The sequence below is a fragment of the Grammomys surdaster genome, unplaced genomic scaffold, assembly GCF_004785775.1.
Source record: "Grammomys surdaster isolate TR1022 unplaced genomic scaffold, NIH_TR_1.0 125996, whole genome shotgun sequence".
Lineage (NCBI taxonomy): Eukaryota > Metazoa > Chordata > Mammalia > Rodentia > Muridae > Grammomys > Grammomys surdaster.
In genome coordinates this window covers 4,159,103-4,177,108 of record NW_021620812.1, presented here as the reverse complement: position 1 = coordinate 4,177,108, position 18,006 = coordinate 4,159,103, and the positions used below count along the sequence as shown (strand labels likewise).

The 18,006-nt window shown below is 40.9% G+C and overlaps 1 protein-coding gene across 2 annotated transcripts in view; it reads right to left on the bottom strand.

The window, feature by feature from the left end:
- Positions 1-460: 460 nt before the first annotated feature.
- Slc44a5 (solute carrier family 44 member 5) overlaps positions 461-18,006 on the bottom strand; it is a 288,577-nt gene continuing 271,031 nt past the window's right edge. The window contains exons 13-22 of one of the 2 annotated variants that reach the window (XM_028754317.1): positions 15,523-15,615; positions 14,059-14,146; positions 13,414-13,676; positions 12,846-12,940; positions 10,592-10,695; positions 9,049-9,122; positions 7,935-8,005; positions 7,728-7,816; positions 6,443-6,527; positions 461-2,265 (exon numbers count right to left, since the gene is read on the bottom strand). In XM_028754317.1, the coding sequence (XP_028610150.1) occupies positions 2,162-2,265; positions 6,443-6,527; positions 7,728-7,816; positions 7,935-8,005; positions 9,049-9,122; positions 10,592-10,695; positions 12,846-12,940; positions 13,414-13,676; positions 14,059-14,146; positions 15,523-15,615 (1,066 nt within the window). In that variant the 3' untranslated portion in view covers positions 461-2,161. Of the gene's footprint in view, positions 2,266-4,459; positions 4,565-6,442; positions 6,528-7,637; positions 7,817-7,934; positions 8,006-9,048; positions 9,123-10,591; positions 10,696-12,845; positions 12,941-13,413; positions 13,677-14,058; positions 14,147-15,522; positions 15,616-18,006 lie in introns of those variants that run through there. The other variant, XM_028754318.1, reaches the window with a different exon arrangement.

The following is an 18,006-nucleotide window of genomic DNA, read 5'->3' as shown; positions in this document are numbered from 1 at the left end:
TGTTGTGGTGTGGGATGGTATGTGATGTGGTGGTGTGTGTGTGTGTGGTGTATGTGTGTGTGTGTGTGTCTGTCTGTCTGTCTGTGACTAAAGTCGCAGACAAGAACCAGGCAAAATAGCACTTGTTTATAATCCCAGCGCTGGGGAAGCAGAGACAGAAAGATCTGTGGGGCTCTCACTGGCCAGCTAGCCCAGCCTAATCTATAAACAGATCAATAAAAGGCCTTGTTCTAAATCTCCACAACCACTTTTAAAAATAAATAAAAATTAATAAAGAAACTTCCAAACAACCAAAACAAAACAAAATAACCCAATATGAATGATGTCTGAGAAAGAGTGACATTCAGGCTTGTCTTCTGTTCTTCCCACACAGATGCACACATGTGTAATTACACACACACACACATACACACACACACAGAGTGGTCTTGTCTAGCATCAAGAAATCAAAGGTCAGCCTTTTTATTTGTCTCTTATGGAAATCTTTATTAGAAGAAACCAAATTTACAATGAGTACCAACAAATTTCATTAAATATTAACTGTTTTAGCTATCAAAGGTATTTAGACCATATGCTTTCTGTGTTCCTGCATAGCAGAGACACGCTAATTACATACATAACCCACACCGCCATGGGCTCAGGAGAGCCCAAACCACCAGGCGTGGGGCGGTGTGGGGGTAGAGGGTGGTGAGCCCACACTGCAAGGCGCCAGTGGGAACATTTTGGTATAAAGGTATCTAAAGTGAGTTCTCAACAAACCATCAATAAACAACAGCAGGTTATTGTTGATTGACTCACTAATCCCCATCTTGGGGCAACGTCTTGTTATGCTGAGTTGGCGAACTCAGTCAAGTTCTCCTAGAACTTAGCAATCTTCATAAAATTATTCAAAACGGAATTAAAAACTGTTCCAGTCCCTATTGGCACAGTAAAAAAAAAAAAAAAAAAAAAAAACCTGACAGGTAAACAGGTTGTTTCATATAAAAGTTAGTGGAACGGACAATCCATAACAGGATGGAAGAGCCGTGTGTAACGGAGTTTTCCAGCATAGCACACAGCTTCCCCTCTGAGGGAAAATTTCCCTGTGAAACTCCCACAGGCTGCCCCTTCAGGTATGGGTAAGACACTGGACATATACATGCTGACCCTTATTTTTAAGGAACTACTGTAGAAAAGGTTATACTTTAAAACTTCTTTTAGTAAAAACAAAGACAAATCCAACACGTGTTCTTTCAGGCAGCTCTGCTTGCGTGTGGCACCCATTTGTGAATATTCACTAAGCCCAAGGGGAATTGTTTGTATCGCACAATTTACTCCTCTGATAGTGAGGAAATCAAAAGTAGAGTCACGGCCAGTGTAGTCCAGTCAGTGAGCAGGATGAGGAAAAAAAAAAAAAAACTCAAAACAAAACAAAATGAAACAAAACAAAACATCAAAGACAAAACACCAAAAAACAAAACTAAAATAACAAAACAAAAGAAACGTGAGAAGACTTGTCATCAGTCAACATTGCAGGATTTAAAGTTTAATTTCTTTCAAATGAGGTCTGTACACTTGCCCACAAGATCCGGGAAGGACTGACCAGCCGGGAAGGCACTGAGAGAATTGAGTGGTAAGGGCTGGCAGCTCTCACAGGATGCAGTCTCTACTGAGGCAAAGACCGACCAAAGCGGGTGGTCCGCTTAACGGGTTGACTGTCAAACAGGAGCAGGGGAAGGGCCTTAAAAAGCATTTCTCTTGCTTTAATTACCAATTTTCCTTACAGAAGTCTTTTAGTTGTTGTCTTTAAAAATATACTAGGAGCTATCAATTTAAATCATGTTACTATTAAATCGAGTTACTATTAAAAAGATTATGAATGTACTCAATATTTTTTTCAAAACATCCAAGTCACTCTATGTTAAAAAAAATAATTAATAATAATAATACAATAATAAATTACAAAACGAAAGATCTTAGTATAAAAATGTTGCATGTAATTAACAATTCCCTTGTGACTTCTGAAGGCTTCACCGGCTACAGTGTGGGCTTTGGTATGAGATGCAAAAGCAAGCCAGCAAGGCCGGGATTCGAACGTCCCCAGCCAAAGCACTCCGGAAGATGTGTTGGACGGATACAGTGTGGGAGGCGACACAGGCGGCAGGATGCCCAGCTGGCTCGCCTACTGCTTCTTGATCTTGCCCTGATCCACCAAAACGTTCATTAGAGTCGGAGTCACGAAATAGGGTCTTGAAAGAGAGCCTTCGTTTCTTTCTAGGTCTTCCACTAGGAGGGAGGAGGGCAAAGTCAATAGAGCAGCGAGGCGGTGGGAGGAGCAACATCGCCACCTGCTGCCCACCCGCTGCACAGCAACGCCAAAGATCGCTCTTTTAAACAGCATTATTGTAAACAGCTATAAGAAAACAATCAGCCCTTATTATTACAGCGATAAGATATCATTTCATTCTGTGTCCCAGGTCAGTTCTGGCGACAGTTCAAGCATGTCCATAGAACTACTAAGGAAATAACATTTACTCCCCATCCAAATTCACTTTCTAAATTACAATATCTATTTCCAAATTGCCTTTGTTTTGCCAATGGCAATTTAGATTGTAAAGCCTCCACAAAGAGATCTTTGTGTGTAATCTCAAATCCTTCCATACACAGTTCTGGAAATATTGCTCTGTGTTTCAAAACTTTAATTGCTGTGTAAGAAAAATGGCTTCTAAAATTCTTCTCAAAAACAACATTCATTTTTTTTACTCTTATATATTTTAATAACAGAAGTAACAAACAGAGACTATTTTTTTTTTCTGAGTGGGAATACACCGTAACACAGTAAACCAGACAGCTGATTTCTTACATCTGATCTATAGCCAACCTCAGAATTTTTGCAGGTATCTGAATCAACTAGAGAGTTTTATCATGGTCCAGAGAGTGGCCCACATACTATCACAAGCTTGTAGGTTAGGTAGACACCTGCAGCAACAGGCTCACTACATGTCACCGTTGTCGTAGATTTTTGTTGAGGTCCCTTGCATGGTTGTAAATAAAATACTACTAAAATGCAACAAAAATTGATAAGTGATTCCTTTTCTCTGTTATCAAGGAAAAAAATGACAGGTGACATTTGAGATTGATAATCTCAATAAAGCAAACTAAGAACAAGCTGGAGATTTTCATGTGGACCAATACTTCAAAAGCCTTCTGGAATTATTGGCTCTAATAAGGAATCTGCCATACAACCATTCTAAATCTAGGTTCACACACTTTAGGATAAGTAAATTAGCATTTACATTAACTTATAACACAAGGATATATTTTTGACTCTCAAATGCGTGGGCTGTAACGATAGCTACACGTTACATTATTAATACACAGACAATCTGATGTGAGTTTAGTGTCAAAACCAAAAGGGCACCAATTAATCCTGTGCTCTGTGGAGGGGCTTTATATCCTTAGCCAGGTGGCCCATTTCCACACACAGGGAAAAGCATGCAGTGCGTATGGGTCCGATTCACACCTTTCTGCACCATGTGAGATGTAGGCATGGCCACAACAAACTAGCTTCCATTCTCAGCCCTGGGGCTGTGGGAATGGCAGAACTCTTGATCTGAAACATGCACATCCCAAGGAAGCACCAGATGTGATACCTGAGAGGAGGCCTCTGGCCTGAACAGACTCATCTGCTATACTTCCTTACAGAAAGTTGAACTTTGTCCTTGTGCGGGGGTGTACCCACAAAAAGGAGAATCCACAGGCCTTCTACGTGGCTGTGTCAGGAAACTCAGAGGAGGCAAGAGATGAGGGAGGTAGCCATTTCTGCTCTGTTCAGATATTCTCAGGTGGCCAGAGGTTCACAGCAGTGGAGAGGATATCCCCAAACTCAGATTTCACCCAAGTATGAGTCTCACTTCACAAAAACAGAGAGATGAGGCTCCAGGCTTACTTCACCTGCAGCAGGGTTAGTACTGAGCACACAGGACCTGCCCTTCGACAGCTTGTCCCAGACTAACTTGCCCACTTGAAATATGCTTTCTAGGAAACCAAGAACACAAGTTGAATCACAGTTTTAGAGAGCTGGTCACCAGCTTAAACAGTAACTATAACCATAGCAGCATATACACAAACTCAGTACCATATGCTGCCCAACTACAACTCCATATTTTTATGGCTAATTGATTACACATTTATAGTGTTGTAAAAAACTGCCTGAATACCCTTTACAAATATACACTTATAAAAAAGAAAGGCTAGCAAAGTTATAAAAGTTATGAAAACATTGTCAGCTACAGGTGTTTGCACTCGGGACCACAGTCTATAAAGTAAACTAGGCCACTGTCAGATGCCTGATCCCTCAGACGGTCCCGAGTGCACCTTTTCAGGAACAACAGAGATGCTTGCACACTGCTCTAAAGCAACATTTTCATATTGCAGTCAATAACCTAATTCACGAAATTCCTGCTTGGAGCTTTTCTACTCTATCTCTGGGGACCTGGACGCTTCTTGGTCAGAATTCTATGCAGGCTGGGTGTTACAAAATAAGGTTTCTCTGCAGATCCATCGTTCCTTTCCAGATCTTCACCTGTGGATTAGTAGCCAAGGTAGGGCAGAGGCAGGGAGACGCCGCAGAACAAGGACCCAAGATTTTACAAATTGTAGAGTTGAACAGGGAGAAACCAGAAAAATCAGTGTTAGCATGTCAAATATGAGGCAAACGTGCAGTGCTGGTGATGGAGAAGGTGGGAACTGGTCTCTGCCTGGGAGAAGAGCCCACCCCACTCTCACCCACACACACACACACACCTCACACTCTATGAGCCCATGGAGCTTTATTTCCAAAACCACCACACAGAAGCTCTGCCTGGGGGTTTTCTAAAGTGTTGCTTTTCATGTCTGTGACCGTTCATTTCGGAAAGTAATGAATTGCCACATATCACTAATTCCGTGAGAAATGTAAAATAAAGATGTAACTCCATCTTTCAGGCCTTTTAAATCTTCAGGTAAGGTCTTCTTGTCTAGCCCAGCCTGGCCATGGATCTCTGTCTTCTTGTTTTGACCTTCCAGTACTGGGGTCAAAGGTTGAACTGTTTTACCTGTCTACTTACCTATGGGTGGGGCATGCCTCCATGTGTGTTGGGGGAAGGGGGTATGAGTGCAGGGGTTCAGAGGCCAGAGGTGTCTGGTCACCCTGGAAATGCAATTCTAAGAAGGTATAAATCACCCAACATGGGAGCTGGCAGTCACTGAAAATCTAACTCCAGTCTTCTGAAAGAGTGTGTGCTTTTAACCATGGAAACATCAAACCATCCCCTTTCCTTTCTTTCTTCTTTAGTATTTTAATTACATTCATTTATTTCTGTGTGTGTGCATGCATGAATACATGGGCCACAATTCATGTATGAAGATGAGGGGTTAATGTACAGGGCTCAGTTCTCTTCTACCACTGTGGGTCTTAAACTTGGGTCATCAAACTTGGCAGCAAGCATATTTACCAGTGGAACCATCTTATAAAACAGAGAACCTAGGCAAAGATTAAAGTTTCTGGTCCCACATTGGTTCTTGGCGAGCCAATCTATCTAATGTGTAAAGTTCTCAGATTTCTGTGTCTGTTTATTGAAAATTGATTTTTAAAATGCTTAGGGGAAAAAAATCAGATCCTTTTATTTTCTAAATTTTCCCCTTCAGGAATCATCTTCCTCCCTGACCTGCCACGGAGGGACTTTCTCAGCAAGTAACAGGGCAGACACCTCTGTCTCTCTGAAAGACCCATGTGCTAGAGAAACAATCTCTCGGCCCCAGCATGGCTATTGGGCTCTGTTCTCTGCCATGTTCATCCCACCTCCTCCAGGTTTGCCAGAGATACTGGGAGAGAAGACATTTTTGGTAAGACAGACTCCTTTGTTTTAGGTCATGGGTAAATGGAAAGCAGCCATTCTCCAGGGCGTGAGAGAGGTGAAGGGAGCTCCAGAGAAAGCTTTTAGTGCTGAGTCTCTATGTAGGTACACACACTTGCCATGCACATTCCTATCAGAGGCCTGTCTACTTACCATGACTCAAGGTGACCCCATGTCTCTTTGAAACCTTTGCATCTTGACTTTACCATAGTCTATATGTATGAGATCTCATTGCGTTCTTACAGCCAATCCAGTGATAGGGTTCAGTGGTAACACGCTTTCCTAGCATAGGCAGGGACCTAGGTTCAATCCCTAGAGCTGCTCGCTTGCGCTCTCTCTCTCTCTCTCTCTCTCTCTCTCTCTCTCTCTCTCTCTCTCTCTTTCTCTCTCCACTCTCTCTTTCTCCCTACCCCAAAACAGAACTAAAGAACATCTACAAAGTAATGTCTCCTTCCAAATAAATGCTACTTTGTATTTGAAACTAGGTAACAGTAAATCACCAAGGCAGGCCGGCAACTGAATTTTTACCTTCTCCTCTTTCAAACACACACACACTGGATACTTACAGAAGCAGATGAAAATGGTTTCAACACACATTGAATAGACACTGAAGAACCCATGAGCAATCAGGTAAGCTCCAAATACAAGAGTCTATGAACAGAGAAGAGAAGCAACAAGTCACCAACTTCACTCAGAGCAGCAATAATGTAAAAGCAAACACAAGGTGGGATAAGGAAGCATTGGAGGACTCTGTTGAGAACATCTGAAATGCAGACACCTTTGGTAGTGCGATAATATGCTGTCCTGAGATTTAAACAAACAAACAAACAACAAACCAACATGTGCTTGCTCACATGATCACCTCTTACAATGATGCTAGTACCAACCCAAAGGATCTCAGCTTTAAGTTCCTGCACATCAAGGCAATAGAGTCTAAAGGGTAAGAGCATGTGCTACCTAGGTCCTCAAAGTCACTCAACCTTTTTGTGCCTCTGCTTTGGCATGAGGGGAAAGAAGTGTTTATGTCACACAGATGAGGAGAACTAGTTCACTGTAACAGATCCAGCAAGAGTCCATTCAACTCTCCCTTGCTATCCATCCATTCCTCCCCAGAGATCTGGAATGTTGGCTACAGAGAAGAATCAGATATCTCTCTGCATAGGCATACCCCTCCCTGCTAGGAACCACTTCACCCAAGTTAGAGCCCCATCTTTGGTCTCAGCTCCTGGCTAACATCTGCTGACATGATTCACAAGGCTAGTTTCTTTTCCAGAAAGTCCTGTCATTTTTATCTGGGGACATCATTGTGGCTTGCGACCCAGCTTCTGTTGTCCTGCCTAGCTCTCCTTACTTCCTTACAAGTGACTCTCATGTGAGAGTACCCAGTAAACCTTCTACACAAAACCTTTCCTTTCAACAGCCCATTCCTTTCCTAAGAACTCAGCACCTGAATCGGGAGTCGAGAGGCACAGATTAAGAACAATAATGCCCACCGCCTTCACTGTGTCCGTTTTTCTTTTCTTACATTTTCATCTCGAATGATCATGACATCAGTGATACTAAGCTTCCATAGACTGAACTGCTTACCCAGTGCTTACAGTATAGCCTCAATTCTCAATGTGATAGAACCAAAGAGAAGGAGTTTGGGAAGTAGTGAGTTCACAACGGGGATACCTTTATTCAGGGATTGGTGCCTGCTACCAAGAGACTTGGTCTGCCCTCTTCCTCTCCAGCTCATCTGTGAGGAAGCCCAGCTGGCACCTCCCAGTCTTTCAAAATTCAAGGAATACATTTCTGTTGTCAAAGCTAATCACCCTTTGTTGATTTCGTGACAAAGTCACCAGTTCTTACCAGGAAGGGGACCCAGTAGTAATTTAAAGTCGTTGGTCCCTCTACAATTAATTGTAGTCTTTCTGTGAAGAGTAGGAAGGCCAAGACACCTACATAGAAAGAACAGAACATGAGAGTCATACACTGAGGAAGGTCATGGAGATTGTTGTAGCAGGGCAGTCTCCAAACTCTCTGTAGTTTTCCATCCATGTAGTTATCACTACTTACCTACAATCCCAGAAACTAGGACTTTTCCCAGGAGTAATACAAAATATGTGACTTCATCTGTAACTGTGACTCTAAGCATCAGGGGGAGACAAGAAAGCTTTGGTCAGTGTTTGAAGATACTCAGTGCTCGAAATCTGTAGGAGGTAAAAACTCCTGGGTTCACTTTGCTGTGTATTTGGTGATATTTTATCTGACAATTGTAAAATACAAGACATGAGCATGGAAGCTGGGCATGAGGTCATTGTTTCTAATGAGGCCACAGACGAGAGAACTGTAGGACCAGGACCATGGGCAGCTGACCCATGGGGGTGTCTGGCTATCTCTCTGAGGTGATAGACCAGCCTGACTCCATCTTAAGGATGGAAGCCATTTTGTTAAAAGGTCAGAATAAGTTCATTTCTGTTTGCTACAAAAATTTAACTTGACCATGCTTCAACCTGTTTCTCGAATCTGACATGCTCCCCACCATACGGAATTTGACTCACACCTTGAATGTGAAGACAGGATGTTCTGTCAAATGGTTTTGAAATGTTTGACCAAGTATCTACATAAACAAAATTCCTCTGGAAATCCCCCAGCCTCTGAAAATCACCTATCTAGTTTTACAGTTTTGGGGGACTATATAAGCCCTCCCCTCTCCAGTGTTCAATGCTGTTTTTTCAAACCCCACTTTAGGGAAATAGTACTGTCAGACAGAAAATAAAGCTTGCTTAATTTGACCAAAGAATTTAAGTAATGGTCTTTGTTCTCAGTCAGTAGGACTAACAAAGGGACCTTGGGTCCTGAGGATGTGAATCTGTTCTCTGATTCTGCACACCAATTTCCCAACAATTTTAAGAGGAAGAAATGGGTACCAAGAAACTGCTGACATAGGTCATCTGGAGAACTTTGTGAGCAAAAGAGTCAATAAAATTAAATATGTAGCCACCTATGCAGATGAGGGGAGCTGTAATTCTAAGACATGAATAGAAATGAATGTTGACTAAAATCTATCAAACTAAAACAGGTAACACCTGTGGGATAAGGCCAGAGACACCCCAGATGACCATAAGCAAAGGATCTCATGTCACCTCTCGCCAGACGGTCTACAGTTGTCCTCAGCCCAATTACTTACTTCACAATGTTTCTCATGAGCAGATAGAAAGCGTCTCTTGTTGACTCACAGAAGTTCTTGCCATATAATGCAATCTAAAGAAGATGAGCTTGTTAGAAGCATACACTGACACCACCCAGGGCCATCCAGCACTAGGGAACGTGCAAGTTCATTGTCTTCCATGCTAATAACTTTACTTTTCCCAATGTTTTGGTTTGCAGGAACCCCAGGAGCTCTCTGTTCTTGATCCCACAGAACTCCCAGGGTCATGGACATGAAGGAGATCACCACGTGCTGTATGTAGGGTGGACTTTTTCATCAAGTCTCAGATAGGGTATTCTATCTTTGAAACATTTGGCTGCAGTAGGTATTAAATGGTTTGGATATTGTCATCACACACAAAAATATTACTCCTAAGGAAATGCAATCCCTTGTACCATATATGAGGATTTAATAATTAAAAATCTCAGCACTATACTCTAATGGTAGATGAATTCATCGAATATTCTATCCATGACTATGCAAACCTCATTTCCAGCTCCCACCCCACTGTGATAAGCGAGCCTTGGAAGACTGCAGCTTCTATGTTTTAAGAAAATTGTTTTCTTTGTCTACTATGTAAACAAAAGAAACTCTTTAGAGGCATCCACATTCTCAGGAGAAATGAGTTAGAGATTGGCCCAGGCATTTCTACCGCTCACTCCTTTTTAACTCAAGGTTCATTAAAATGACTAATTTCTTCCTTAAAATTATGTAAATCCCTCTATTAGAAAGGCATTTTCTTCTCTGAGGGCCGACAGCTTGCCTCTTACATAGTCATCAGACACACAGCACCATTTCAGTCTCCCATGGTTTTATTGTTATTATTAAAAAATTCATTACATTGTCAGGCATTCTAGCATTTAAAGGCAAAGGAAGGAAGAACTCTGTGAGTTCTAGGCCAGCCTGGTCTAAAGATTTGTGTTCTAGGATAGTTAGTACTACATGGAGAAACCCTGTCTCAAAAAATCAAAATAAATAATAATAACAACATTTATGTGTTTATATATGTACATGTGCATGCATGTGTGTATTCATGCGTGTACATGTGTGTACATGTGTGTGCATGTGTGTTCATGTGTGTTCATGTGTGTGCATGTGTGTACATGTGTGTATGTGTGTGTACATGTGTGTGCATGCGTGTGTGTACATGTGTAGGTATGTGTCTCTTCTCAGCATGCCTATGGAAGTCAGAGAACAACTTGCAGGATCTGGATTTTCCCTTCCACTGTGCAGGAGCCAGAGCTAGCTTGGCTTTTCATGTTTGGCAGCAAGCACCTTTACCTTCAGAGCCATCTTTCTGGCCCTCTAGCAAACTTTTGAAATTTCAACACAAACATTTCCCCTCAAATGTAATTCTGTCTCAAGAAAAGTACAGCCCTGATTCACAAGTGGGAGTCGCACACCCACATATCAGAGTGACAAATTCAAGTACGTGGTACCATCCTGCTCTCCAGGCAACAGGGTGGACATGGGGTCAACTGTGCAAAAGAGGGACACCATAAATAAGCAGTGACCTACTTACCATGATGTAGGCATTTCTGTTTAAAAACTTCACCATCTTTTCCAAACACCAGAAACAGCACCGTAGGCAGCAGTGCAGGAACTGGGCAGCACTGTTCTGAGCCTCTGTGGGAGGGATGGGCATGTAAGTCCATCAGCAGCAGACTGAATGACGTCAGTGTCAGACTCAAAGTAATGACATTGGAAATAGAATTTAAGGGTTTTTGTGTGTGTGTGATGTACACCTAATTGACATTGTAGCCATTCTTCAGTATACAGTTCTGTGGCTTTAGCACTTTTACAATGTTGTAAAATAATTTCACTATTTTAATATACTTTATTTATATATACTTTATATATACATATATATACACTTTAGTATATATATATACTTTAGTATACAGTTATATAGTATACAGTATATATAGTATACAGTATATACTGTATATATAGTATATATACAGTTATATAGTATACAGTATATATATTAGTATACAGTGTGTATTATATACTTTAGTATACAGTTCTGTGGCTTCAGTACTTTTACAGTGTTGTAAAATAATTTCACTATTTGTTTTCAGAAGTTCTTATCAAACAGAAATCAATGTTCGATTAAAAACAAAACCATCCTTCCTCATTCTTTTCTCTCTTGCTCTCCACCCCACCAGCTCATATTTTACTTGGTGATGTAGGGCTGTCTCCACTAGAGATCCTGAACAGAACAACACAGAGAGGATCCTTTTGATCACTTGGCATCATGGGTAGGTACATCATGCACCCCTCACCGGTGTGTAACACTAACATCCGGCTGTAGGCACATCATGCACCCCTCGTCTTGTCCACAATCAGTGCTCATGCGGATAGTTCACACCCTTTGGCTATGGTGAATGGACTGTTGGCACGCAAGGTAGAAGTGGAACTTCTGGGTCAGTATGAATTTATATTTTTAGCATTTAGAAACTGCTGTTGTTCCCACAGTGGCTCTGCTGGGAAGCATTCCTCTCAAACGGCACAGTTTCCCAACAACCTGCACTCTTCTGGCCCCTGTGTGTAGAGGTTGTTTCGATGGCCATCCTAATGGGTGTGAGGTGCCATCACAATGTGGTTCTGGCTTGTGTGTCCCTGTCTATTGACGCTGCATCTTTCCCATTCTTGTCAACCATCCTTGTCTGTATGAGAGCTCTTCTCAACTCTTTGGGCCATCTTTGAACTTTTATTGTTTGCTGTCAGTGGCAGGATCTCTATGTGTGTTCTGGACACCAGTTCGTAATCAGGCATATTATTTACCACTCTTTTCCTCCACGACGTGGGTTGTCGATTTACTTTGCTGTTCCTTTAATGCATGAGTGTTTTTAATTTTCATGAAATCCAACTTACTTTTCCTTTATGTTTTTGTTTGTTTGGTTGGTTGGTTTTTTGGTGTGAAAAATCAAGAAACTGCCATCAAGTCCGATGACATAAAGATTTCTTTTTATGTTTTTTTTCCCCGAGAAATATTATAGCATTACCCCTTATGTTTAGATCTTTAATGTGTTCTGGGTTGATTTTGTTTTTACTGTAAGTATGGGTCCAACTTCACGCATTTACTTTTGGGCATTCTGATTTTTCCATCACCACTAAGCTGAGTAGTCGTTCCCCATCTGATAGTTTCAGATGTTAAGAATTGAGGCATGGGGTCCACATGTTATTCCAGGTCTAGTCATTCATTCGATTGCCAAACCACACCATTTTAATGGCTGGATTTTAATTTCTGGATTTTGTCTTAAATCCAGAAATTCATTCAGGAAATGTGAGCCCTCTAACTTTGTTTTCCATTTGCTCATCTTTTACAGTCCAGTGTGAGCAGAGCCCATGTGTCTGTAGACTGCCTATGCCGTGTATGAAGACTGATGTCTGTGGCTCACCGTGACATCTGGCTGGTCCTGAGCTCTAGACATGGAAGTGCACACCCTACCTTTCTACCACACTCCTCTGCAGTAATATGTTAAGACAGAACTCTTCAATTCCTTCTTGAAATGTGCTTCTCCTGGCCTCCACAAGGTCGACCATGGGGACACCAGATACGTTCACCAGATATGTTCTTCCTTCCCCACCTTTCCTACCCTCCTCTTGGTATCCGATCCCTAGCGAGTCCTCCTGGGCTGTGTTTCAGAACACACTCAAGTCCTTACCACTCCAGCCCTTTCCACCCTGACCCACATCAGTCACCGGGTCTCCGTGCGCCCACCCCATCCCGTTCTCATTTCAGAAGTCCACGGTCAATGCCGGAAGCTTACTTTTAAGTCGCCTGTCCAGGTATTCTATGATCACTTTAAATATCTGAACGGATGCAAGGATCAAAGATCCAAAGGCCAGAGACCCCGTGTGGTATCTAGGTGAAGAGAAGATAGAGTGGAAGGTGAAGCGTCGTTCTGCATGCACAGGGTGCTTTTGAACACTCTCATGGGTAAAGTGGATCAGCAGACAGGAAGGGATTTTTATAATCTCTTATTCAGATTGATGGAGTCCTCCATGGAAGGTTTGAAATCAAGCACCTTTCCATATAGCCCATATTCTGTTCTCCTAAAAGAGGGCTTGACCTGATCAATAGGGACATAAGTTAATTCCTTTATCATCCAACTCTATCTCCTCACATCTCTGGGAATTATGGGATTTAGGACATTGACCCGGGCAAGGGATTGCAAAGCTGTGGCTACAACCAGAGAAGTCAAGGAGCATCCACAAGTCTCAAATCATATTTTCAACTCATTAGTATTTTGTCAGTTGAATTCACCATCCAAGAAGGACTACCAGAGCACAAACTGTAACAGAGGAAAGGGGTGCAAAGTTTAGCACGGAACTTACCGTACTGCTCTCCCGAATGCAGTGAAGAGTGGGTACCGCGGGATGTCCTCAGGTTTTCTCATGGCCCAGTAATAGGAAGCAAAGGCACCAGCAAGGGCACATTGACCCAACGCAATTACAAAGTTTATAAGCCAAAGGAAGGCAAAGAGGTTGTAGATCTGGAAGGTCAAGATGTAATTGTGGTACATGCTCCTTCCACCGTAGAAAGCAAAGTTACACGATGCACCGGGGCAGTCTTTGGGAATGTTAGTATTAGGAAAAATCTGTGCTCAGAAGTGAAAAGGAAAATATGGCATTAAATGTGGTTCTTGTCTTTTCTCATGGTCCCCAATTGCACATTCTGCCTTTCTATTCCATGACTTTTGGTTGTCACCACTCTGATGTTAATTTATAGAACTCTTTAATGAGCTCTGGGAAGAGCTTGTTTTCATCTTAAGCACCTATCTCTCTTCTTATCACATTTTTACATTTATTAGTGCTTTCATTGACCACACCAACTTCTAAGGTGTATTATAGACAAGTGAGATCTGTTCTGTTTGCTGTTCTCAATGCCTTCCCGAAAATATCCCCTTTCTGTTTGCACCTGCACCTTTCCCCTGTATCAACTTCATGATAAGTTCGCTATTCCAGGATGTTCTTACTCACCTCTGGGTCACAAGTTTCATCTTCATATATACATTTCCCCTCTGGGACCATAACTTTGAATACTGGTACCCCTGATGTAGCCAAGAAACTGAAGGGACTTGATTAAGAATAAACTATTTACCGTTAAATTGAAAATAGACAAGAAAAGGATGAAGATAATCTGCAGCCTGTGGAGAAATGAGCACCCAAAGTCTTTTCTTCCCATTCTCTAAGAATTATTCTCTTAGGAGGCTGATATCACAGGCCAGCTGCACTGAGCAGGCCCTGAGTTATGTAGAACTATATAGAGTTGAATAGTTACACAGAGTTATAAAGTTACACAGACCTATAGAATTATAGAGTTATATAGAGTTATATAGGTCCACAGAGTTATAGACTTGTGTAAAGCTATATAGAGTTATATAGTTACAATTATATAGTTATATACAGTTATACATAGTTATAGAGTTATATAGTTACAGTTATATAATTATATATAGTTCTACATAGTTATATGCAGTTATACATAGTTATATAGAGTCATATAGTTACACAGTTATATAGTTATATATAGTTACATAGAATTATATAGTTACAGTTATATAGTAATATAGAGCTATATAGTTATAGCTATATAGAATTATAGATTTATAGTTATATATACATAGTTATAGAGTTATATAGAGTTATATAGTTATAGTTATGTAGTGTTATATAGTTATAGTTATAGAGTTATATAGAGTTATATAGTTACATAGTTATATAATTATATATAGTTATATACAGTTATACATAGTTATATAGTTACATAAAGCTATATAGTTACACAGCTATATATTTATATAGAGTTATATAGTTACACAGTTATATATTTATATATAGTTTTATAATTACATATATTATACATAGTTATATACAGTTATACATAGTTATATAGTTATATAGAGTTATATAGTTACGTAGTTATATAGTTATATAGTTACACAGAATTATAGAGTTATATAGTTATATAGAGTTATACAAGATACTTCTTAGCTCACTGACAAGATGATGATCCATCAGAATAGAACAGATCTCTGTGACCTCTTTAGAGGAACATTAAATTTTATTGACAGTTCAGAAGGCATGGAACCTAATCTAGTTACTTCTTTAGACTGTTTCTCATCTTTACAAGAATGAAAAACCCTAACATGAGCTTCTGGTCCTGAGCAGCAAGGTGGACTCAATGGATACAGAAATCAGTTATTAAGAGAGGGGAGAGGGTGAGGGAAGTGGGAGGGGACACATGTGAGCAAAGTGAAACCATATATGTGTGTGTAAGTGTGTGTGCATTTGTGAATGCATGCATGTGTATGTGTGTATGTATGTGTGTGCATGTGTGTATATGTGTGCAGTATGTATGTATGTATGTATGTCATAAAGAAATCTACTATTTCATACAGCAACTTAAAATGATAGTAAGAGAAGTCCAATGCCAAAGGATACACGGCTGTCACAGCCCAGTAGGAAATGCAGATTGATAGCAAGATGAAGGTTAAAACTGGGTAGACTAATGCACTGGGAAGGTGCCCAATGGCTCTGCAAGGAAGCAAATAGTCAATGTTCAAAAGGAATCTGGGGGTCTGCACTTTCTTGACAATTAAATGTTTATCCATTAAGAGCCAGAAGCAAGGCTTAGGTTGGATTCTGCTGATAGCAGTAGCAGATGGTGATAATTTTCTCCAACTACCATGGTTGCAAATTCTGAGCTGGCTTTGACATTTGAACATTAATTCACACATTTTAAGGTAAAGCGGGTGCTTTCCCATGCTATGTCTGCCTCCTGCACAAGACTCTTATTTGCCTTCCCCTTTTGACTGACCTAAGGTTTTGACAGACCACAGTTCTGTGATTTCTTCCTCCGCTTAGTTCCTTAGCTTCCTAAAGCAAGAGAAGAGCTGGTGGATCTTCTGTTAAAGTGTAAGATTCCTTTCCTGATTCTGTACTGTAGTCAAAACACAGGATCAGCCTCTGCTGCAGACACTGAGTCGAAGCTACTTTTCCATGGGTTGTTTCACTCTGTCTTAACAAAGGATCAGCTAGGTCTTCTTCCTCTGCCCTTTGGCATCCCACACCCACTAATATCTGGGGAGGAGAGGGTTGTGTTATGTCATTACTTCTGCCACTTTTACTCTTTTCGGATCCCTTTAAGTGATACTTTCCTCCTTTATCTTTCTCCTCTAGGACATTTCCCCAAGGGACAGTTTGTAAAATAGTCCTAGCTAGCTGTCACTAGCAGCTCTTAAGTGCTGCTTCAGTCAGTGTCTCCAGACCAAACACACACTTATTTGGTATTACCAAGGAGAAATACTAAGGACATCCTCACATAGCAAATGCACCCAACACATGTACCCATGTTGGCTTGTCTCACTGTACAGTGCCTCTGTCCTTCCCTGCACACTCTGAATTTAAGCTGCTAAGAGTCTAAAAGTTTACTTTGAACTCTGACCCATTAATTCCAGCTCTTACACACCCACCCAACCCTCCTATCTATTGGCCTGTCACAGTGATACTGGCCCTTTAACTTTTAAACATACACACAGACACTTAAGGTTGTAAGACATGAGTTGAGTTATAGTAAACTACACAATAACATACTATTTAAGAAATAAATCCAGAAAATCAGTAGTTTCAGAGGATAATGATAGGGCCTCATTTATTGTAAGGGTGGGTTAACCAACAGCTTGTTAGCTGTTTAAACCACTGGCTTCGGGTGGCACTCTTATTATAATAATATGGCAATTTTGTTAAAATAGTCCTTAAATACAATTAAAACTCATTTGGTTCTTGGTAGTTAACAACTATTTCCACTATTCCATGCGGAGGATCTGCTGGCTTCCCTAGAGCGTTTTCTCTGCTCCTCATTCAAAACCTGCCTGCACAGGTTACTCTCAAGTGACCTTTTGGAATAGTTTTCAAACTATAGGTATTATTGAATTTTATAAAAGATGGTTTATTTCATAACATTTTAGAGTGTGAGCAGCCCTGGGTACTAAGTGTATCTGAATGATGTGTTTTATGTATAGTGCAGAGCCAAGCCCTCAAGAATCAGCACCTTGTCCATTAGAAAAGCATATCATGTGCACACAATAAATAGCACACAATTGATATCATGGAATTACGGTGATTCTGAGTTCTGACAATCCTCTCAATCAGTAACATTAACACATGAGCCACCCCAGAAAAATGTAACCTACGGTACAGCCAACTCCATACAGTACTTCATTCCTTACATTCTCCAAACATACACATATTTAAATGTATGTAGACAGACCATACAGAGTCTATCTACATGTTCAAATGTTTGTCTACACAGACTACACAGAGTCTATCTTAGCTCTGTGGTCTGGGAAACAGAAAGGAGTTGTTAGGAGTGACCCTGACCTGTCTAATAAGTGTTCAACTGTTCGTCAATTTCTTCCTTAAAAAGTCCTGGTGTTGTGGGGGACTGCAGAAAAAAACAGTTCATTTGGTGAAGGGCTTGTTTCACAGTACAAAGACCTGAGTTAGGTCCCAGTACCCACAAGCTGGCATGTGATACACATCTGTAGCCTAGTGCTGAGGAGGCAGAGACAGAAGGATCCAGGAGCTCTCTAGCTAGGAAGTCTAGCTGAAACAGCGAGGTACAGGTTCAGTGAGATGTTCTGCCTCAAAAGCTAAATTAAATAGCCATCAAATAAGACATCCAGTGGCCTCCATGCTCATGTGCACACATACATTCATACAAACACACAAACACATGCTTAACATCTTCCATGAGCACACATATATACAACCATGTACACATACACATGCCTGACATCTGCTATGAGCACACACACACACAAACACACTTGGCATCTGCTATGAGCACACACACACACACAAACACACTTGGCATCTACTATGAATACACACACATGCCTGACTCTTCTATGAGCACACACACAC